The 24,202-nt window shown below is 38.8% G+C and overlaps 1 protein-coding gene across 2 annotated transcripts in view; it reads right to left on the bottom strand.

Moving 5' to 3' along the window:
* LOC100408489 (collagen alpha-4(VI) chain) overlaps window positions 1-24,202 on the bottom strand; it is a 117,525-nt gene that overhangs the window by 40,252 nt on the left and 53,071 nt on the right. For both annotated transcript variants that reach the window (XM_078354246.1, XM_002759688.7), the window contains 8 exons: window positions 16,618-16,689; window positions 15,287-15,313; window positions 13,511-13,555; window positions 11,193-11,246; window positions 8,335-8,397; window positions 7,935-8,000; window positions 2,042-2,095; window positions 1,854-1,889 (listed from right to left, as the gene is read on the bottom strand). In XM_078354246.1, the coding sequence (XP_078210372.1) occupies window positions 1,854-1,889; window positions 2,042-2,095; window positions 7,935-8,000; window positions 8,335-8,397; window positions 11,193-11,246; window positions 13,511-13,555; window positions 15,287-15,313; window positions 16,618-16,689 (417 nt within the window). The remainder of the gene's footprint in view (window positions 1-1,853; window positions 1,890-2,041; window positions 2,096-7,934; window positions 8,001-8,334; window positions 8,398-11,192; window positions 11,247-13,510; window positions 13,556-15,286; window positions 15,314-16,617; window positions 16,690-24,202) is intronic.

A 24,202-nucleotide genomic window follows, 5' to 3' on the forward strand; every position in this document is an offset into this window, starting at 1 on the left:
AAATATTTGTAATTATATCTCTTATTTTAAAAATCAACTATACTATAAGGCCATAGTCACCCAAACAGCATGATACTGTTATAAAAAAAGGCATATAGAGCAATGAAACAGAAATAGATAAAAATAAAATGAATAATAGAAATGAAAGCTCTACTCTGATATATTAGGATATTAGCTTCTTTTCAATCTAAATGAAACATTATAGTAGGGTGGGGAGGAGTCAGATAACCATATAAACTTTCACTTTTTCATGAAAAAAAAATCTTCATGGAAACTTTCAATGAACCTCATGCAACCTCAGACAGTCCAGCCAGCACTCTCCTTGACATCAGAGAGAACAATTTAAAGCAGTCATAAAAGTTAGACAAATGGGACTATACTGAACTAAAAAGCTTCTGAACAGAAAAAAAAAGATGAGCAGAGTGAAGAGAAAACCTGTTGAATGGGAGGAAATACATGCACACTACTCACCCAACAAGGGACTGATATCTAGCATACACAAGGAACAAACACTCAATTGCAAAAAAGCAATCCCATTAAAAAGTGGGCAAAAGATCTGAATTGACATCTCTCAAAAGACATACAAATGGCCAGTAGGTATATGAAAAAATGTTCAACATCACTAATGATGAAAACCACAATGAGATATTATCTTACCCAGTTAGAACAGTTCTTATCAAAAATACAAAAAGCAACAAATGTTAGCAAAGATGCAGAGAAAAGGGTTACATATTTTTGGTAAGAATATAAGTTCATACAGTCATTGTGGAAAACAGTATAGAGATTTCCCAAAAAGTTAAAAATAGAACTACCATATGATCCACAAACTCCACTAATGGGCATTTACCCAAAAAAGAATGTCAGTGTATCAGAGGGTTACCTGCACCCCCTTGCTCGTTGCAGCACGATTCACAATAGCAAACATGTGGAATCAACCAAAGTTTCCATCAACATATGAACAGATAAAGAAAATGCAATGCAGACCGGGCGCAGTGGCTCAAGCCTGTAATCCCAGCACTTTGGGAGGCCGAGGTGGGTGGATCACAAGGTCAAGAGATCAAGGCCATCCTGGTCAACATGGTGAAACCCTGTCTCTACTAAAAATACAAAAAAATTAGCTGGGCATGGTGGCACGTGCCTGTAATCCCAGCTACTCGGGAGGCTGAGGCAGGAGAATTGCCTGAATCCAGGAGGTGGAGGTTGCCATGAGCCGAGATCGCGCCATTGCACTCCAGCCTGGGCAACAAGAGCAAAACTCCATCTCAAAAAAAAAAAAAGAAAAGAAAATGCAATGCACACACACAGTGAAATACTATTCAGCCACAAAAGAGAATGAAATCCTGTTATTTGCAGCAACATGGATGGGACAGAAAGTCATTATGTTAAGTGGAATAAGTCAGGCACCAAAAGACAAACATCACAAGTTCTTTCTCACATGTGGGAGCTAAAAAAGTTGATCTCATGGAGGTAGAGAGGAGAATGATATTAATCAAAGGCTGAGAAGGGAGTTGGAGGTAGGGAGAATGAAAAGAGGTTCATTAACGTGTAAAACAAACAGTCACATAGAAGGAATAAGTTCCAGTGTTTGATAGTATGGGAGGGTGACTATACTTAACAATATATTATACATTTCAAAATAGCTAGAAGATAATATTTGAAATGTTCCCAACATAAAGAAATAAGAAATGTTTGAAGCATAGATATCCTAAATACGCTGGTGTGACCATTCCATGTTCTATGTATATATCAAAATATCACATGTACTCCATAAATATGTGCAGATATTATGTGTCACTAATAAATACAGTAGTCACATGTGTGTAAAGAAGAGCAACTCTCCAGAAAGCACTGACCTTTAACCCTGCTGGACCCCGCCTTCCTCTTGTTCCCTAAGAAAAACAGAAAGCAGAGACCTTAGAGAAGGAAACAAACCAATTTTCACCCCAGCCTACACCAGGGTATTTAGGATATCTATGCCTCAAGATATCCTTCCTCTTCCACAAAGGCGGGGGAAATACATCCCTCCAGCTGCTACACCTACCTGAGGGCCAACATTTCCAGTTTCTCCCTGAACTCCAACAAAACTAGAACGTCCCTGAAAAGTAAGAGATAAAGGGAAGATCAGAAACAAACAACAACAAATGCTAACAAAATTTTTATCCAATACAGAAGCCACTAGGTAAGGTGGCACTTACATTTACACCAAATGAAATTAAATTAAAGATGTACTTTCTTTGTTATGCTGACCACCTTCCAAGTGTTCAATACTTTCATGTGGCTAGTTGCATATTGAACAGCACAGATACAGGATATTTTGACAATCTCAGCATGTTCTGTTGGTTAGCGCTCCTCAAGAAGAAAACGACATTAAATTCTGATATTTCAAAATATCAGTGTTGTAGGCATCTTTCCCGGAGACTGTTCCTTTGATGACTCCTTACAGTTCACCATGCTGGGACCACAGTCACACATAGCCTCCAACAAGCCATGCTTAATATTTGAAAATATTGGCATTTCTCTTTCTACCTGTATAATTTAGGGTCCTGAGTGGAAGACAGAAACAGAAGGTAGAAAAGTGTCTCTCTGAAGACGTGGGTGATCAAAATATACAGATGCTGACAGAGAGAGGAGTTTACATAGTCATAGTGAGGAAAGAATCTGGTATTCTCACCTCTTTGGGGTCAGAAATGGAAAAATGAGTATTTTTCAGAGAAAGAATGAGTCCATTTTTTGGAAAAATGGAAACCATGTAGGATGCCAAGTAGGGGGACTTCCGATAATTATTTCTTAAAGTTATATGCTAACTCAATAGGAAAACATAAATAGGGATATAACGTGAAATCCAGAAACAAAAATGTTTCACACAAAGCTGTTCACCCAACTGTTTTCATAATAGATTAAATTCTGAAACAATTTAAAGATCCCACAATACGAGGGAATGATGATTAAATTATGTTAGAAACACTTATTGAAATGGAATGCAACAATTAAAATCTACGTTTCTCAAAAGTTTTTAAAGTACAAAAAAGTTTGTGCTATAATGCCAGAAGTGTTTAGCCTGAATCTAGTTATGGGGAAACAATTATACAAATCCTAATTCAAGGGTGTTTAGCAAAATAACTGGTGTATAGTGTCAGTGTCATGTAAACAAATAACTGGGCAAAAGTGATGAAAGGGCACTGACGGCATAAGACAGCTAAAGGCACTGCATAGTCTCAGCTGGATCCTGGAACAACAGCAGCAGCCACAGAGGACATTACTGGGGTGTTACAGACACAAGGTCTGTGTTCCCCCAAATTTCATATGTTGAAATCCTAGCCCCCAGTGCAATGATATGAGGACGTCCAATCTTTGGAAGGTGATTAGATCATGAGGGTGGTGCTCTCGTGGTGGGATTAGAGCCTTAAAAAAGAGGCTTGAAGGAGAGCACTCTAGCTCTCCTTCTGCTATGTGAGGTTGCAGCCAACAAGATGGCCATCTATGAACAAGGATGCACTCTCTCACCAGACACTGAATATTCTAGGGCCTTGATTTCAGACTTCCCAGCTTCCAGGGCTATGAGAAATAAATATTTGTTATTTAAGCCACCCAGTCTATTATATTCTGTCACAGTAGCCCAAACTGCCTAAGACATGGAGCAGGTGGAAAAATCTGAATATGGACTGTATATTAGAAAATAATACTGGCTGGGCACGATGGTTCATGCCTGTCATCCCAGCACTTTGGGAGGCCGAGGTGCGTGGATCACTTGAAATCAGGAGTTCGAGACCAGCCTGGCCAATATGGTGAACCCCAGCTCTACTAAAAATATAAAAATCAGCAGTATGGTGGCAGACGCCTATAATCCCAGCTGCTTGGGAGGCTGAGGCAGGAGAATCGCTTGAACCCAGGAGGCAGAGGTTGCAGTGAGCCAAGATTGTGCCACTGCACTTCAGCCTGGGCATCACAGAGAGACTCCACTCAGAAAAAAAAAAAAAAATATTGTATAAATATTAAATTTCATGAGTGTGATGATTATATTACGTTTATATAGAAGAATATCCTCTTTCTTAACAAACATTTGTTGAAAATTTAGAGGCAAAGCGTCATGAAGCCTTTAATGAATCCACAGTTACACACACACACACACATAAACACACACACACACACATACACACACACACACACACACCTATGTATATGTTTAAAAAGATACAAAGCAAATATGGCTATAAAGGCTAAACATTGGTATTTAGCCTTACAACTGCATTTTTCCATAGATTTGAAATTCTTCAGATTGAAGAGTTAGGATAAAACGTAACAGGTTCATCATGGACTATTTCAACAATACAAAGAGTAAAATCAAGGTAAAGAAACACTAGGGGCTGGCATGTTGCTGCTACAAACAAGCTGATTTTCTCTCTCCTTTCACTTCCTTCCTTCCTTTCTTCCTTCCCTTCCTCCCTCACCTTTCTTTCTACATTCCTTCTTTCTTCCTTCTATTCCTTTCTTCCTATCTCTCTTTCTTTATACCATAGAAGGGAATGGATACGGGCTGGCAACCAACAGTATCCACAGCATCTGCCATAAGTGAGCTGGAGGCCAAACCCAGTTCTACTGTGTACCGAAAGAAAAGGTAACACACTTCTTCTAAAGGCACTGAGGGTGCTGACAATGGACACTGTGTCCCATGTAAAGTGCATACACTCTCAGCCATAAAAGAAAACTAAATTATGTCCTTTGCAGCAACATGGATGCAGCTGGAGCCCGTTATCCTAAACGGACTAACGCAAAAATAGAAAACCAAATACCACATGTTCTCATTTATAAGTGGGAGTTAAATCTTGGGTTCACACAGACATAAAGATGGGAACGACAGACACAGGGGACTTTGAGAGGGCAAGGAGGAAGCGGGGCAAGGAGTGAAAAGCTTCCTATTGGGTATTATGTTTACTATTTGGGTGACGGAATCAATAGAAGCCCAAACCTCGGTACCACACAATATACCCTTGCAACAACCTGTAAATGTATTCCCAAATCTAAAATGAAAATGAAAATTAATTAAAAAGAAAGACATATTTTGGCGATATAGCAATAGTCTACAAATTTGGACTCAAGTTAAATAGAGGGTTTGTAACCTGCTTTTTTCACTTAATTTTACATCGTAGATGTTTTCCATATCAGGAAATCATCTTCTATGTTTCATGGCCTAATACTATTCCACTGTGTGGAAGAGCATTGCTTATATAAATAATCCCTTATTATTAAACACTTAAATATTTTCAACGTTTTACTACTTTACAAATCACTGCAATAACCATCCTTGGAGCTAAACCTTTGCGTTGCACCATGATTAGCTTCCTGATAAATTTCTAGGACTAAAAAGAGCAGATCAAATGACATACCCATCTTAAAGCTGTGGCCTATAAAACAGGCCCTCCCCTTTCCTCCATGCTAAGAAAATCTGTTTGGTCTTTTTAGTTTTGTTTGGGGCAACACCACACCCAGCTCCAAGGGATGAATTACTACAGGCCTAAACCACTGTGGTGATCCCATTTCCTTTGGTTAGAGACTTGCTTTTTCTGCATCTCTTGAAATGGGGCAAGGGCTGGTGGAAAGCACAGGGCCTATTTTAGCTAATGAGCTATAAAGAGAATGTTGCCGGGAGTAATTTGATGAAAGGAAAGCCCCGTTTCTTCTGGCATTTTATGTAAAGGGGAAGACAAAAACACTTGGAGCTGCTAAGCCTAGGGACGGAAAGCTGACACCCCGAGGTTGGCAGTGTAGGAGAGGCGCTGACACATCGCTGAGGCTCTCTGGGATCATAAGCTGCTGTGCCAAAGTGGTCATCACCTATCTCTGGGTTGTAAAACACATTTATTAGCTAAACACTGCTAGGCAGGCTTTCTGTCCTTTGTATATTTAAAAACATAATAACAACAAAAACAAAAAACGGTAGCCTGATGACTAATGTGCCTTGCCTATTGCCTCCCAAGAAGGTGGTTACTGATTTTCACTCTCCCCAGAAGCGTTGCTTTCCCACTTCTGACTGGTACAATTGGTCCACCAAGCTTTCTCCAATATTAGGTATGTAATAAAGCTGCTCTGCTTGATCAGAAAGACTGCTTCATCAGGAAACTTTCTCCATCCAGATTGCAACATTTAATCTGCTCTTTGGTTCATCTCAGAAAGGAAAGATTGCCCCCTAGGAAGCTATCTCCAACAGCACTTAACCGGCTAGAACAGGAGTGTCCAAACTTTTGGCTTTCCTAGGCCACGTTGGAGCGAGAAGGATTGTCTTGGGCCACACATAAAATATACCAACACTAACGATAGCTAATGAGCTGGGGGAAAAAAAGAAAGAAAAGAAGAGAAAAACATCTCATACTGCTTTAAGAAAGTTTCCAAATTGTGTTGGGCTGCATTCAAAGCCATCCTGGGCCACGTGCTGCCCGCAGGCAGTGAGTTGGACAAGCTTGGGCTAGAATATCAGCATCTACCAGCTGCAGGGTAATAATGTAGCTGGTACGAGTGACTTCTGTTCCCTAAGTCTATTCAAAGGGTATTTAGTTACCACCCTTTTTTTGGCCCAGCATGGGAGTAGAAACCATGGGGAACACAAATGGAATACGTCACGGCACTGCCCCAGAGGGCTGCAGTTTTTGTTTGCATGTACAATTTAGGGATCTGGTGCTCAAAGTTAACCCTCTGCAAAAGTCAGCGATGGAGGCCTCAGAAAGCTGTGAACAGGCAGCTCTTGGCTGCAGGGCTGTGATGTACACAGCACTGGACAATTTGTCTAGAGGCCTAGGCTCCTTCCCAGCAGTAAAACCTTGAGCAAATCTGAGTATACAGATCATGATCTTTCTTCTCACAACCACAACTCATGGAAGCTTTGAAATGTTTCTCTATCTTCCCGCCTTACAGATGAGGAAACTGGGGCCCACGTGGGTTAAGGGTTGCTGTCCTGCTGCTCCCTTAGCCCAATTCCATAGCTAATTGAGTGGCTATTCACAGGGCTCTCTGATGTCAACTCACCACAGGAAACCCTCTCAATGGGGTTTGTCCAAAACAACTGCAATTAACAGCAAGATGAGATTGTTGCAGCAAGGCATGCTGGTTTCCTCACACAGTGACATAATAATGATCTTGTTCAAACTGCATTTAACTCAGGATCTAGACATATATAAACGGAATGCAAACTAGCTAGAGAAGAGAGCTAATGTCCTATAGTTTTGTCAAAGGATGAAAAAGTGAAATTCAGAGGAATAGAGGTTCCTTTCCAGCTGCAGACATTTTGTTATGCAGACCTCATACCTGGAAATTAGGAAAGATATGAGGACTGAAACACTTGGGTTATTTTAGTCATTTTTCAGAATCATGCATTTTAATGTCTGGGCCATGAGAATCTAAAAATGGCTGCCAAGAAGTTAACATCGATCGAAGTTAACAAGTCTTTTTCCTTCTGCGATGCCTTCTATCACAATGCTTCTAGCCTTCGGAACTAAGCAAGGATTTTACCTTTAAAAATAGCTTAATACCCAGTTCACATTGGTCAGCACTGGCTGTGACAGAAAGCGAGCTAGCACTGTAATTACCATGAATACGTTTAAAATTAATACATCATTATAAAGATAGAGAATTTGGAAAACTAGAAATATCTTAGGCATTATTGAGTCTGGTGCTTTCATTCTGGAGATGAGGAAATCAAGACAAAAGATGTCATGTTGTAGGAGATAGGATTTGTATAGAAAAAAAAACTATGAATTAAGTATGCAAGGATGAGGATGTCAATGGAGATTACGATTCAGATCTCCTATCTCCATGGACATCGGATTCCTGCAGGCTTGGTCTCTGTTGTTTTTAATGCTGATTCTACTAGAACGCCCAACTCTTCTACCCCAGCTAGCACGTGTTCTCATGTAACCCCCCCAAGGAAACAGAGACCATCTTACCTGATGCCCACGCCTTCCTTTTTCTCCCTTAGGGCCTTGGATATAGCTATTAGTTCCAGGATCCCCCTGAGAAAATAAAGGGCTCATTACCTCAAATAAACAGAAAAGAAATTAGAGGAAGAATTATTTAAACAAAACAAAATAAGGCACAACTAAAGTGGACCTTTTTATTGTCTGGACCTGCTCAAAAAGCCTCAGACACTTAATGCAATTAAAATTCCAAATTTGTTAAGAGCTCAACTTCTCTACAAGTTTTTCCCTCAACTTAGTTGCAATACTAAAACAAGGTGAACAGATGCTTTATTAGGGAATAATTAATTGCTCTTTGCCTTTGCATCACAAGCAAACAGTTCTCCAGTCCCTGGAATTAAAGCAGCAGAAATCCCCCAACGTCACTCACAGGATCTCCCCTTAACCCAGGCTCTCCAAGCTCTCCAGGTTGTCCTGGCGGTCCCGGTAGGCCCTTAAATCACAAAGAAAAAAAGGTGTCACTTTAAAAAATCATCTATTGCCTAGAGAGAAGAGAATATTAAGAGGGAAAATGAGAATCGAATGAAAAGAGCAACTTAGTACTTGAATTTTAAAGCATCCACTGCCACAGAGGTGAGATTGAAAGGTAAAGGACATACTTTGATTGGCCGACCGCCATATGCTTGGCCCTAGATATGTATTACCTCATTTAACCCTCACAACTCAGGAATTCACCAATTTGCATTATGCAGGACCTGAGATCCTAGGAAGCTGGACCCAGGTTTCCCTACCATCAAATTCCTTGATCTTCCCACCCCTTGCTGATGCTCCACAGAGAAACACATGTTGTTGTTGTTTAAAAAGGGGGTGGTGGTGAGGAGGGCTTTCTCCATCATGAGCATGGATAGTAGTGGTAGAGCAAGATCTCATGAATAAGAAGAGAAAGGAGAGAACAATGTTTCCAGAGCTCCTGACTACTGCAGATAGGAAACCAGAGAGGTGAAGAAACTTGCCGTAGGACTATGACATGATAAGTAAATGATGCTTCTCTTAAAACCTGCCACCATCAGTGCTATCCCTGTGTCATAGTGGCTACCAAGCCATGAAGTGGGAGAGGCTCCACTACAGGTGTCTTCTGCAGATGACATCACATGCCTGGAGCTGGAGGGTGTGCATGATGAACAGATGGGATCACTGTTCCAGCTTTCAGACACAATGGAAATAAAATGTTCTCTAGACTCCAAAAGAAGCCACCTCATAATCTTACTTGAGATGCCTCCTTATCTCTTTCCTGGCCTAATATAATGGTAAAAGGGAGGTAGATAATTCTAGGTTCCAATCCTGCTATTTAATTTCCTACATAGGTGAATTTCTTTGACTTTTCTAAGACTCCATTTTCTCATCTGTGAAACAGATGTGCCTAACTTAGAGAAACAGTGTATCCTCCACTCTAATGAAATTAGGATCCTTATTTTTCCATACCTACTCTAATTTCTTCTAATTCTAATCCTTTCCTTGAGCCTTTTTCTTAAGCTAGAATACACTGTGTTTCTCTCCCAGTCCCTCTCACAAAGGTCTGAGCAAAAAAATGTCTTGATTTCCTGCGTTGTCTGGAAAGTTGGAATCCTCTCACTCTTTGGTGCCTGCTTAAATGCCACAGGACCTTAGTACAGAAGTTATTCTCTTGCCTCCTTCTCTCTTCCCTGATTAATTGTTACCTATCTTTTAAATTTTATCTCATCATCACGTCCTCAATGAAACCTTTCTGATTGCACAGGCTGGGTCAAATCTCCTGTCATATTCCTCTCCATACCCTTACCTCAGCAGTAATATGATATCTATTTCCATGATTATTTCATTCATGTCTATTTTTTTCCATAGAGGAAAAATCCTAAGAGCCCATGCCTGTTTTGTTTCCCATTCTAGAATCATGCCTTGATTACAATAGATGCTCAATAAATTTTGATGATTGATCAAATGAAGAAAAGCCAATCTATTTTAGTTTCCTCTCCAAGTCATTGTGCTCCTATTGATTCTTTATTTGCACCACTCTTACATCCTGTAGCTTATCCTATCTCTTTTATAGTTTTTCCTGTACCAAATTATATCTCCTGCACAGTCAATAAGCTCTTTGTTGGTCAGAGCCATGACTTATGTATCTTGGAACCCCTTTTTTGTATCTAGCAAATGTCCCACAGGTAGGGACAATAAACACTTGACAGGTGTTTATTGAATTTAACTAAATTTAGCTGAAACTGAAGGCTCTCCAGTGTTAAGAAAGTATGGTGTCCTCCACCTTATCTGAAGTCTGATCCATAAACTTCAAGTTAGAAATTAAACTTCAATAAAGGGCCATGTCTTCTGACTCTTCCTGTTTCACCTATCAGGAAATCAATCCCTATCACTAATTGTTCATCCTTGGTGTAAAAGCAATACTCTTATTTCATGAGGAGTACAAAGAAGCATAAGCAAATAAATTACCCCCTTGATGTCTAATCCTATCAATCAGTACAGGCTGACTATAGTACTGTGTTGAGATGGATCCTTCAGCCGTGTCGAATTCCATAATTGGTTAGTAATGTCTGCCACAGGAACAGGAAAGGAGGGTCGTGGGACATATGCCAGGTATCTGCCATCCCTTACATGGAGACAGAATTACCCTCTGGAGGAAGTGCGTAATCACTGTCAAACAGAAAGTACAAATAATTGCATGTATATCAAGAAGGCAAAGATCTCTACAAACTGACATGCCAAGGAAGCCGTAATAAGGAAGGAAGAGAGGAACTGGGCATTCAGGAAAAGGTGATATTCAGATTAAGCACTGAATATGGAAGCAGGAAAAAGGCATTCCAGGAGAGGCAGCTGGCATGAGCAAAGACATGGAGGTGGGCATGCATAAGCAACATTTTGGAATCAGTGAGCTTGGGAAGACATTTCTTGACAGAGATTTGTAAAGAATGTGGTTGAAACACTTGGATGTAACACTAAATGTTGACGACAGGGAGCCATGAGAAGCTTGTGAGATGGGGAGTGCCATGATCACTGTTCTCAAGCACAAAAGGTTAAGTCACAGGATTTACATTACTCACTCCACCATCAGCAGAGTCAGACCTCAGGTGAAGCTTCCAAATACCTATCTCATTTTAATTGCCCTTTAACTCCCCATTTAACTCAGTAGGATTTAAACCACTCAATGATATTTATCCCCACAGTTCCCCACAGTTTAAAAATAAACTATCCATGTCAGGTTATTTAATAGGAAAATGAAAGAATATCATCATACTTTACCTGATTTCCCCTATTTCCTTTTTCTCCAGGTGACCCTGGGATTCCACGATCACCCTAAAAAAAGTAAAGTGAACATATAAATAACCTGTCTGTTATTAGTCTCAGCAAAATTTTTCTTCATGTATTTTTACATTCTAGCCAAGAGTAGAAAGTACCTTTACTCTATTTCTGACAATGTGACAGCCTAGATGTAACCCTCCCACTGAAAAACAATTTAAAATTCCAGATAAATTAAAATATACTTTGTATACATTAAAATCTGATTTTAAAAATTCCTATGGTTCATAATAAAGAGAAAGCAAGAATGCAGACAGGTAATAGCTCATGGCTGTCCTGAGGGCTTCTTGTAATTGTGTGTGTGTGTGCGCGTGTGTGCGCATGCGTGTGCTTGTGGTGTGTGTGTGTGAGCGTGTGCGGTGTGTGTATGTGTGCTGTGGTGTGTGTGTCTCTGTGTGTGTGTGGTGTGAAGGGCCTCAAGCTGACAATTTATTTTAGGGTGGTCCTAGATGGTTTTGCCACTGGGAACATGGCAGAAGCAAACAATCTCAACTCAAGCCCTAATGAAGTCTCACAGATACCATTCCATCAAAAAATGAGTTTAAACCAAAAGTCACAACACACATGAGGGGGGTGCCATGAAGGAGAAGCCAGCAGAAACAACACACGACAAAATCAGACCAGCAATGACTGCAAATATTGGGATTCTAATATACTGAATAAAAATGAGTATATTTAATATGTTTAAATAATTAGAAGAGAATGAGTAAAATAACCAACTATGAAAGGAGACCAAGTAGATTTCAGAAAGGATCAAATAGAACTACTTGAAGTGAAAAATATAATTAAAATTAAAATTCCGATTGACAAATTAAATATCATATTAAACACAAGTGAGGTGAGAATTAGTGAACTAGAAACTGAAGAAATTATACAGAATGCAGCACAGAATAACAAAAAAATAGAAATATAAAAGAGCAATTAAGAGACACTGAGGGCAAAATGAGAAGTTTTCACAAATTTCTAATTAGATTTCCACAAATAAATAATAGAGAATCTGAGGATGACGTTCTCCAGATTCATCCATGGATGAATCTGGAGAACGTCATCCTCAGCAAACTGACACAAGAACAGAAAATGAAACACCACATATTCTCACTCATAGGTGGGTGATGAAAAATGAGAACACATGGACACAGAAAGGGGAGTACTAAACACTGGGGTCTATTGGGGGGAAAAGGGGAGGGCCAGTGGGAGGGGGAGGTGGGGAGGGATAGCCTGGGGAGAAATGCCAAATGTGGGTGAAGGGGAGAAGGAAAGAAAAGCACACTGCCATGTGTGTTCCTACGCAACTGTCTTGCATGCTCTGCTCATGTACCCCAAAACCTAAAATCCAATAAAAAATAAAAAAATTAAAAAATAAATAAATAAATAAAATAATCTTTTATATTAAAAAATTAAATAAATAAATAAATAATAGAGAAAATAGGAAAAACAAAAATTTCAAAATGATGATTTTGAAATTAAGCACTGAAGATTTCCAGAATTTATAAGACATAAACACTCAGATTCGAAAGACTGACAAGTCCCAAGCAGAATACATAAAAAGAAATCCGCACCTGGACTGTGCGGATATTGAAACTGTCAAAAACTAAAATCAAAGGGAAAATTTAAAGCATCCTTATACGTTTTTAAAGGCTGCATACAGAAGAACAATTATTTTGACAGATAACTTCTTAATAGCAATAAGAAAGGTAGAAGACAATAGAAGCCAAAAGACTATAAAATTACATTTTCAAAGTGCCGAGAGAAAGTAACCATCAGCCAGAATTGCTTACCCAATGAACTAAACTATCTTTCAAAGAGATTTTCAGAAAAACAAGAAGAGTTTACAATGAACTGACCTTCATTAAAGGAAATTCTAAAAGTCATGCCTTAGGCAAAAGAAGCATGATTGTTTTCATGTTCTTTTGAAGGTATCAATGACCACAGAGAAGGTATCAGTGAGATGAGTAAACCCGAGGGTAAAGTAGATACGCACTGACTATATAAAACAACAATAAGATGTGTAACTGGTAGAATTTCACAAAAATAAAATGGAAACAAAATACTAGACAATAATATGTAATATAGGAGGGAGTTGATTTAAGTTTCTAGAGTCCTTGTATTTGGGGGATGAGGAAAAATATGTAGATTAACATTAAACATTGTTGAGTATGCATGTTAAAAATTCTAGCTAGTCATGAAAAAGGTGTACTCTCTACAAGAGTATAAATGCCAGATTAATAGAAAGGAAAACATTAAATGAGAAATTTCAGCACCTGTTCTCCATCCAAGCCATCAGCTCCTCCCTCACCAGGGTTGCCCTGTAGAGCAAAGGAACATCAGAATGTTAGAGACAAGAGAAACAAGTGTATGTGAATATTTCATTGATGTTAATCTCCTTGCTAATATTTTTTCAGTTGATACAGAATCTAGACTTTCTGTAACACTCATATACTGCACCTAGTTACTAAAAAGTAATGATTATTTCCTTCCTGAAATAGTTATTAGGAGTATATTCTGTTTTACCTTATAGCTTCAGGTGCTAAAAACGTATATATATATTTTTAACCTCAAAATTTGAATGGATAAGAAAGACTCCCTTTAAACTTCTGCACTTGGAACAAACAGCTCTTTCACAAAAACAAAACACTGGTTGTCAAATGCTAAAAATGGTCCTTTTGTCATTGACTTTCTTTAAAAAGATGGCAAATATGCCTGAATTAATTAATTTAATGGAAACATGGTAGTTCACAGATTAAGGAGGAACTAAATAAGTCTGTGTGTGTTTGTGTGCATTATGGGAGATAAAATTTTTTTAAAAGAAAGGAAATGAAAAACCGAGGCTAATTAGGGGATAAGAGTAAAACTGGGCAGTGACACAGTGACATCTCATCAAATATTCCATCACTTTCAAATTATGGGCTCTTCATTTTGCCAACTATCTCCAAATGACTGATAATATATTTATTATACAGAATCTTTTTTTTTTTTTGGACAGAGTCTCACTCTGTCACCCAGGCTGGAGTCCAGTGGCAGGATTTCGACTCACTGCAACCTCCGCCTCCCAGGTTCAAGCGATTCTCCTGCCTCAGCCTCCCGAGCAGCTGGGACTACAGGTGTGTGCCACCACACCCCGCTAATTTTTGTATTTTTCGGTAGAGACGGGGTTTAACCATATTGGTCAAGCTGGTCTCAAACTCCTGACCTTGTGCTCCACCTGCCTCAGCCTCCCAAAGTGCTGGGATTACAGGCGTGAGCCACTGGGCCGGGCAGAATCTTTCAAAGAAAAAGCCAGAGTTTTACAAGCAAAATAAAATGCATTTACATGTGTGAAATAGTTGATTTACTCCTACTGTCCACAAAAAATCAAGTTTCAGGCATTTTTTTTTAACCAAAGCACAGCTGAGTTAGTACATAAAAATAAGTATACCAAACTCTTGGAATAGAATCACATGGCATATTTGCCACAGGCCACAGGAGGTTAATTGGGGGTACCAGAAAATATAAATAAGGAAGCTCCACAAGCCCTTGTCTGCCTTGTTCATCATTTTGTAACCACTCCCTAGGATAACATGGGGATGAGGGTGAGTACTTAATAAACGCTTTTTGAGTGAATGAATCAGCAAATGATACTATGGTTCTGAATCTGAAGGCAAATCATGCCCTTCCTGTGCCCACTCCTTTCCTAATAACCTCACCCCAGCACTCCTCTTCCATTTGACGTTCATCTTGACCAGACCCTCCCTACCACACCCTGGCTTCAGGACCAACCCTTCTAGACCACCATGTGATGAATATGGTGGCCCAATTTTTATAGAGAGTCAGCAAGGCTTGAAAACAATAGTATGTCACTACCTTAAACCTGAAATAGATGTCTTACAAGTAGTCACTCATTAGCATGGAAGTTTGACTATTAATATCATCTGACAAATTCCTTGGCCTAAAAGTCTGAATTTTGACTTCACTCAGGCAAAGAAATGTGATTGAAATAAGTATTGTATTTCCCAAAGAAACAGCTATCCAGTTTAAGAAGAGTAAACGAGATTACCTACCTTCTCTCCTGAAAATCCTCTTGCTCCCTAAAGTTAAAAAGAGATCACAAGAATTGAGCTTGAATGAGATTGTTAAGCCCTTGCTTTATTTAGGAAACCATACACTCCCTGGTTTGAAGAAAATGCAACTACAATATTAAATCGAAATGAACATGCCTTGTCTGGCAAATGTGGTGGGCATTGCGGCGCCCTGATTACTACCACCCTCCTTTGCCTGGAACCTGGAGAAAACTGCACTTTGCAACTCCTCACATAATGGGAATCAAAGAGAACAAAAGTGACCTGCCTGTTATTAAAACGATAATATTTTTCGAACAAAAGTGAGGATACATTGGCCAGTAAACATGGGAGGGCTTCAAGGAACAACAGGACAAATTAATTGGAAGAGTAATTTGATAGGTATACAGAACACGGTCATTGTGCTTAGGAAAACTCTCTTCAGGGTGCTTAGATTGTATATATTTTTTTTTTACTTTGTTAGGGGAGAGTCTCCAATCCTGGACAGGTGAGGGACATTTAATATAACCACCCGAAAAGGTGCACCTGTATCCCTTCAGCCTTTAAAACTTTGGTGTTCTCACATGGACACAGGGAGGGGAACAACACATACTGGGGCCTGTCGAGGGGTAGGGTTGGGGGAGGGAGAGCATCAGGAAAAATAACTGATGCATGCTGTGCTTAATACCCAGGAGATGAGTTGTTAGGTGCAGCAACCCACCATGGTACATGTTTACCCATGCAACAAAGCTGCACATCCTGCACATGTGCCCCGGAACTTAAAATTAAAAAAAAAACTTTAGTGTTCTCTATCCTACTTTCAACCACCAGCACCTGTCACTCTTTTCTGAGGGTTTTTTCAGGGACCTGGGCCTGCTCTACCCATATGCAAGACAGGTCAAAAGTGCTAGGAACTAATACCTCCTGGAAGTTGCCATCAACTAATTCCTGATGGGATTTGGTGTATAAACCCCCCAGCTCCCTCACCCCTCACCTGGGGTATACTCAGATGCATGTTCAACTCTGGCTGCCAGAGTTCTTCAGCAGGATTGCGCCCCATCTACCTACAGTGGTGATCTGATTGATAATGTACCATTTTCAAGCCTCCTTTCCTCCTTATCTCACTTCCTTACTTCCCTACTATTGCTTACTAGCATGATCTCCCAGTAAAATACCTGCAATTGATTCTTTGTCTCAAGCTTTACTTCTGGGAAACTTTTAATCTGAGGAGTAGCTAAGACTTCATAGTTATGTTGAAGAATTACGATTTTCCTCAAACTCAAGAAATGAAGCCAAGAAAGAGAAAGAATCCCACAGTTCAAGGTCTCACTCACCTTAGGTCCCCTCATACCGGGGCATCCTTCCTCACCTCGGAGTCCAGGAAGACCCTGGAGGCCTCGTTCTCCCTGTGGAAGAAGAAGACACATGAATGCATTTAAGCAACTGTCTCTGTCACCACCAGCTAATTCAAGGCAGCAATAAGGACCTTCAAAATGACCAAATATAACTTGGTCCTTACAGTTGCTTTTACAACCTCAAAGACCTGCTCAGGTCACCTGCAAGGCACTCAGATTGTTAATCCATCAACTGCTCATAGAGATGAGCCACACAAATCCAAACCATCTGCATTTTTAAATCAATTCAGTTAAGCCATATGGGTAAAACTTCAGAATTAAATAAAACATAAGGTCTGTCTGAACATTTTCTTCAGTCAGCTAACATTGGATGAAGGTTTCATTGTGGTCCCTCCAGGAATAAATCATTACATGATCCTTTCTCTTCTAGGTGAATTCCTACCCACTCCTAAGGTATAGGTCCTTTGTCACCTCCTCTCCTGAGAAGCTTTTTTCTGTTGACCCCACCCAATTGTCCCTTCAGTTTCCTTGTAGTATTTGGAGGATACAAATTAGCATATATTATAGTGAAATGTGGTTATACACATCAGAAGCTCCTGCTACATTGTGAGCTTCATGGAGACAAAGACAGTGTCTCATTTCTTTATCGCTGCATTTGTAGCCCCAAACACAGCATCTGATCTAATACAATAGACATTCAACCAGGATTTGAAGAATGACTTACTGAATTAGATTAACGAATATAACCTTTTCATCTAGGTATTAGACAAGGAAGAGAATGGTAGATATGCCTTTTGCCAAGTTGATTAAATATTAATTAGAAAGTACTGCACATCACATGAACTTTAATCAAAAGACAGTCTACATTTGTAACATCTAACTTTGACTTAATTAGGTTGGTAACTGCATAATCTGTTCAGGACAGTAAAAAGGCACACGGTAAGATGAGAAGGCTATGGATCTAGACTGAAAGGACATGTATTTGAGTCCTAGTTCTGCTTCCAGCTTGTTTTGTGAGCTTAGACAAAAGCACATGACCCCATGAATCACGATTTTCATCATTTGTAAATATGATTTAGATAACACTGACTCTAGTCATCTCATACGATTGTTATATTGAGTGTATGAGATGCTGTATTGGAAATACTTCACTAAGTATATGAATTGAACAAATGAGGTGTTTTATGCTTAGATAGCAACAGATAATGAGGAAAACACAGACAGACATCTGGTATCAGACAGACAATTTTGGACACATCTCCAACCCTCTCCAACCTTAACAAGTCACTTTCTCTGAGTTTCTACTTTCACACACAGTAGATGCTAAATAAATGTCTGTTTTCCTCCCTTCTTCCTAGTGTATCTGTATTTTTAGCTTCAGTGTATGGTGTTCAAGCTCCATCTGAAAAATGCAATCCTAATGTATCTACTGTACTATATTGCACTGTACAGTGCTATCAATTGTGATTGGTCATTGTATTTATTAGAAAGTAGTTGACATACACAAAACAGGGACATGAAGGAAAAATTTACTTTTTAACAAAACTAAAATAAACCCACTCAGCATGGCTACATTAAAAACCAACAACAACAACAACAACAACAGAAAATAACAAGTGTTGACAAGGATATGGAGGATGTGGAGAAATGGGAACCTTTGTGCACTGTTGGTGGGAATGTAAAATGGTGTCGCTGCTGTGGAAAATAGTATGGCAGTTCCTCTGAAAATTAAAAATAGCATTATCATATTACCCAGGAATTCTACTTCTGGGTATATATCCAAAAGAATTAAAAGCAAGGTCTGGAAGAGATATTGGTACACCCATGTATATAGTAGCATTATTCACAACAGCCAAAAGGCAGAAGCAACCCCAGTGTCTATCAGCAGGTGAACGGATAACCAAAATGTGGTGTATCTTATATAGGTATGTTAATACAATTGAATATATGCAGCCTAAAAAAGGAGGGACATTCTGACACATGCTACAACATGAATGAATCTTGAACACATTTGCAAAGTAAAGTAAGCCAGTCACAAAAATACAAATACGATATGATTCCACTTACCTGAGGTACCTAACATAGTCAAATTCACAAAGACAGAAAATAGAATGGTGACGACAGAGACTGGAGGAAGAGTGAGCGATTGTCTGATGTATACAGAGTTTTACATTTACAAAATGAAAAGATTTCTGGAGATGGATGATGGTGATGGTTACACAACAATGTAAATGTATTTAATACCCCTGAACTGTTAAGTGATAATGACGATGGTGATGGTTACACAACAATGTAAATGTATCTAAAACCCCTGAACTGTTCAGTGATGGTGATGACGGTGATGGTTACACAACAATGTCAATGTATTTAATACCCCTGAACTGTTAAGTGATAGTGATGACGGTGATGGTTACACAACAATGTAAATGTATCTAAAACCCCTGAACTGTTAAGTGATAATGATGATGGTGATGGTTACACAACAATGTAAATGTATTTAATACCCCTGAACTGTTCAGTGATGGTGATGATGGTGATGGTTACACAACAATGTAAATGTATTTAATACCCCTGAACTGTTCAGTGATGGTGATGATGGTGGTGGTTACACAACAATGTAAATGTACTTAATACCCCTGAACTGTTCAGTGATGGTGATGATGGTGATGGTTACACAACAATGTAAATGTATTTAATACCCCTGAACTGTTCAGTGATGGTGATGACGGTGATGGTTACACAACAATGTAAATGTATTTAATACCCCTGAACTGTTAAGTGATAGTGATGACGGTGATGGTTACACAACAATGTCAATGTATTTAATACCCCTGAACTGTTAAGTGATAGTGATGACGGTGATGGTTACACAACAATGTAAATGTATTTAATACCCCTGAACTGTTAAGTGATAGTGATGACGGTGATGGTTACACAACAATGTCAATGTATTTAATACCCCTGAACTGTTAAGTGATAGTGATGACGGTGATGGTTACACAACAATGTAAATGTATTTAATACCCCTGAACTGTTCAGTGATGGTGATGATGGTGGTGGTTACACAACAATGTAAATGTACTTAATACCCCTGAACTGTTCAGTGATGGTGATGATGGTGATGGTTACACAACAATGTAAATGTATTTAATACCCCTGAACTGTTCAGTGATGGTGATGATGGTGATGGTTACACAACAATGTAAATGTATTTAATACCCCTGAACTGTTCAGTGATGGTGATGACGGTGATGGTTACACAACAATGTCAATGTATTTAATACCCCTGAACTGTTAAGTGATAGTGATGACGGTGATGGTTACACAACAATGTCAATGTATTTAATACCCCTGAACTGTTAAGTGATAGTGATGACGGTGATGGTTACACAACAATGTAAATGTATTTAATACCCCTGAACTGTTCAGTGATGGTGATGATGGTGGTGGTTACACAACAATGTAAATGTACTTAATACCCCTGAACTGTTCAGTGATGGTGATGATGGTGATGGTTACACAACAATGTAAATGTATTTAATACCCCTGAACTGTTCAATGATGGTGATGGTTACACAACAATGTAAATGTATTTAATACCCCTGAACTGTTCAGTGATGGTGATGATGGTGGTGGTTACACAACAATGTAAATGTACTTAATACCCCTGAACTGTTCAGTGATGGTGATGATGGTGATGGTTACACAACAATGTAAATGTATCTAAAACCCCTGAACTGTTAAGTGATAATGATGATGGTGATGGTTACACAACAATGTAAATGTATTTAAAACCCCTGAACTGTTAAGTGATAGTGACGATGGTGATGGTTACACAACAATGTAAATGTACTTAATACCCCTGAACTGTTCAGTGATGGTGATGATGGTGATGGTTACACAACAATGTAAATGTATCTAAAACCCCTGAACTGTTAAGTGATAATGATGATGGTGATGGTTACACAACAATGTAAATGTATTTAAAACCCCTGAACTGTTAAGTGATAGTGACGATGGTGATGGTTACACAACAATGTAAATGTACTTAATACCCCTTAACTAAATTGTTAAGATGGTAAATCTTATATGTATTTTACCACAATTAATTAAAAAGAACATTGTGAAGAAAAATTAACAAACCCAGTCTTGTGACTTCCATTCCCAGTTTCTAAAATTTCAGTTGCAGTATACACATAATTATGTGTTTTCCAAAATTAGTCCTCAAGAAAAAAAAAAGAGCAGTCTTAAATTACAGACCCCACAAAGCCTCTACAATTTCTCATATTTCAGAGTACTTTCTCCATTACTTTACTTCGAACAGCATAGTACTGACACATAATCAGCATCAATATGAGATATTTATGGAATGCTAAGGAGGTCACCCTCCAGGTCAGTTTAAAAAAAAGGAGATGAAGAAATCTAACAGAAATTGATTTACTACATTTCGGGATGAGACCGTACAATTGCAAATATTGAATGCCATGCAAATAAGACTTTTAATACGCTATAGAAAACTAAGTAAAATTTTTCCAAAAAGTGGCTCCAGTAATAAAGAAATTGATATAGAAACTACATCGGAAAAATTTTTAATAAAATAATTTGATAAACTATAAGAGAGAGAAAAGCAGTTTTTCTAATGTAATATATAAATACGTCTAAGGAAAGACTTTAAACTGCTTACATTTAACTAAATTAAAGATATAAATATTCTATTTATATCAAAATAGACATTTACCTATTTTACCTACATCCCTAAAAGTTTATACATTCTAATCTGCCAAAAACATTTTTAGGATGTTCACAAGAGGAAATGAGAATTGTATTTTATATATGAGCCTATATGTTAAATGGTTTGGAGAAAAAAAAAGTTTATTGTATTTCTAATTCAAATATTAAGCTCTATAATGTTTAAAAATTGGTCTCTCATCTACTCACAGTAGTTGCTTAAAGCTGTACCTAATATCCATGATTTAATGGAAAGACTAACAGCACTAAAAGGTTTTCAGACGCTTGGCTATTTTATGACAAATGGAAATAATAATAATAACATACATATATGTGTTTGTATATATAGATAGATATATAATGAGGAAACAGAGAATGTTTAGCCCTGTGTCTGACATATAAAACTGTCAACAAATGTTAGATGTTTTTGTTACTACAAAGTTACATAAATACTTTTTGTGACCTTAGATAGTCTGACTTTGTTCTACAAGTAAGGCTTTGCTGTGTAACCAATGCATAAGTTATTATTTAAACCACCCACTCATATATATATTTTTTGTTTGTTTGTTTGTTTGTTTGTTTGTTTGTTTGTTTGAGATGGAGTTTCGCTCGTTACCCAGGCTGGAGTGCAATGGCGCGATCTCGGCTCACCGCAACCTCCACCTCCTGGGTTCAGGCAATTCTCCTGCCTCAGCCTCCCGAGTAGCTGGGACTACAGGCGTGCGCCACCGTGCCCAGCTACTTTTTGTATTTTTAGTAGAGCCGGGTTTTCACCATGTTCACCAGGATGGTCTCCATCTCTTGACCTCGTGATCCACCCGCCTCAGCCTCCCAAAGTGCGTGATTATAGGCGCCCGGCTGGATATATTTTTTAAAGTAAACAGAATGTGTGAGTCTGACAGACTGCATTTTCCAAAGCCAGACAACATCTCCCATTCCACATGCTCTGTGACCACGCCCCTCCTCCATGCTGGGGAGGAGTCTAATTCCCCTTCTCTTGAATCTGGTCTGATCTTAGTGACTGGCTTGCAACCAACAACAAGAAGAGAAAGCCATGTTACTGCCTGACTTCTGAGGCTGGGTCAGAGGACTTGAGCTTTAGCCTCGGTCTCTTGGAGCACTCATTCTGAGGACCAACCCTCCCTGCTGGAGTGCTTCCTATCACTTCCAGCTCCACCTGTCCTTGTTCCAGCTAAGACTCCAGAGCAGCAAGCATGTGATGGAAGTGGCAGTGGGTCCTCCAGCTTCTGCTTCTAGAGCCCAGATGGTGTAGTCAACACAGCTGAGATCCCAGGGTTAGAGAAAAGAGACCCCCCTTTTGCTTCTTTTTCAGTATCCCCACCTACAGAGTCTGAGAACATAATAAAATGATTATTTTACACCACTAAGTTGTGAGGGTTGTGGGGGGTAGTGGAACTGTAAGTAACTGGAACAATGATTTAGTTATTTGTCTTTGTACACTTTCTGTTGGAACATACAAATTTATGGGCCCCATTCTGAAACTGGTCTACATCTGCACAGAGATGTCTCTGCTGTTGCGTAGATCTGACCAGCTGTCCGAGCCAACAACATTAAAAGGCATTCAGAGGACAACGCACTATGAAGTCACCTTCTCTTGTGAGAAATGCATGAAAAAAGAAACTAAGATCTACTAGAGCTGTTCTGTCAAATACAGGGTCTGTTGAGCATTTGAAATCTGTCTGGTTCAAACAGAGATGTGCCTTCAGTGTAAAGTAACATTTAGAAGACAGTGCACAGAAGATGTAAGAAGTCTCATTAATTTTTATATTAAGTACTAATGAAATGATGATATTTTACATATATTGAGATAAATAAAATATATTATTAAAATTAACTTCACCTGTTTCTTTTTCCTTTACGATAGCTACTATAAAATTTAAAATTACAAATGTCACTTGCATTATATTTCTAGCCCTGTGCTAAAAGGGTCTTTATAACATATCTTGGTTTCATAATGCTGGCACAGTAGAGAAGGGGGACAAAACCATCTTTCACTCTAGACAGACAAGAATTTGATTTATCCTCTTTGTCTGAAATCAGAGTCAATGGTCCCAATGAGTGGGATGGACCTAACTTCATTCTCCTAATGTTGACTGGACTCATTGTACCACAGACCCAGCAGAAAAAATAAAGTAACACTTAAAGGACCTTTTAAAACATCATAAAAATGAGAAGGAATATTTTCATTATTTCTAAATAAATAAATAGCAAAACTGCATCAATCACATTCCTGTATGTATTTCTAACACCTAAGACTTTGCTTACTGTGGAAAAATAAATAGAAAACTTGAGTAATTCTCTTGTAAACATAATCAAAGAAATGGATGAGCTTACATGGGTCTCAGCAGCGACATTTTCCTCTGATTTCTGCTGATTTTCTAAGAGCCTGAATGTTCAGAATAATAAAAGAATGTGCCACTCTAAGTGGAGCAATGACAACATAGATACCAGCGGTTAAGAAAGCATGGACAAAGGGCCCCTTGTGTTTCCAACACCCTTTTGGGAGCATCACAAAGTTAAAATTATTTTTCCAATTACACTAAAAATGTCTTTTTTATCACTCTTATTCTCTCCCAAGTATGTGGTAAAGTTATTAAGAGGTCACATGGCAAGTAACATCACAAGAGACTGAATACAAAGATATGGAAATCCAGCTGCCTTCTAATAAGCTAAATATGCTAAACATGATAGACCAGACGGGGAAAATGTGGCACATATACACCATGGAATACTATGCAGTCATAAAAAGCGATGAGTTCGTGTCCTTTGTAGAGACATGGATGAACCTGGAAACCATCGTTCTCAGCAAACTGAC

This window comes from Callithrix jacchus, chromosome 17, assembly GCF_049354715.1.
Source record: "Callithrix jacchus isolate 240 chromosome 17, calJac240_pri, whole genome shotgun sequence".
Lineage (NCBI taxonomy): Eukaryota > Metazoa > Chordata > Mammalia > Primates > Cebidae > Callithrix > Callithrix jacchus.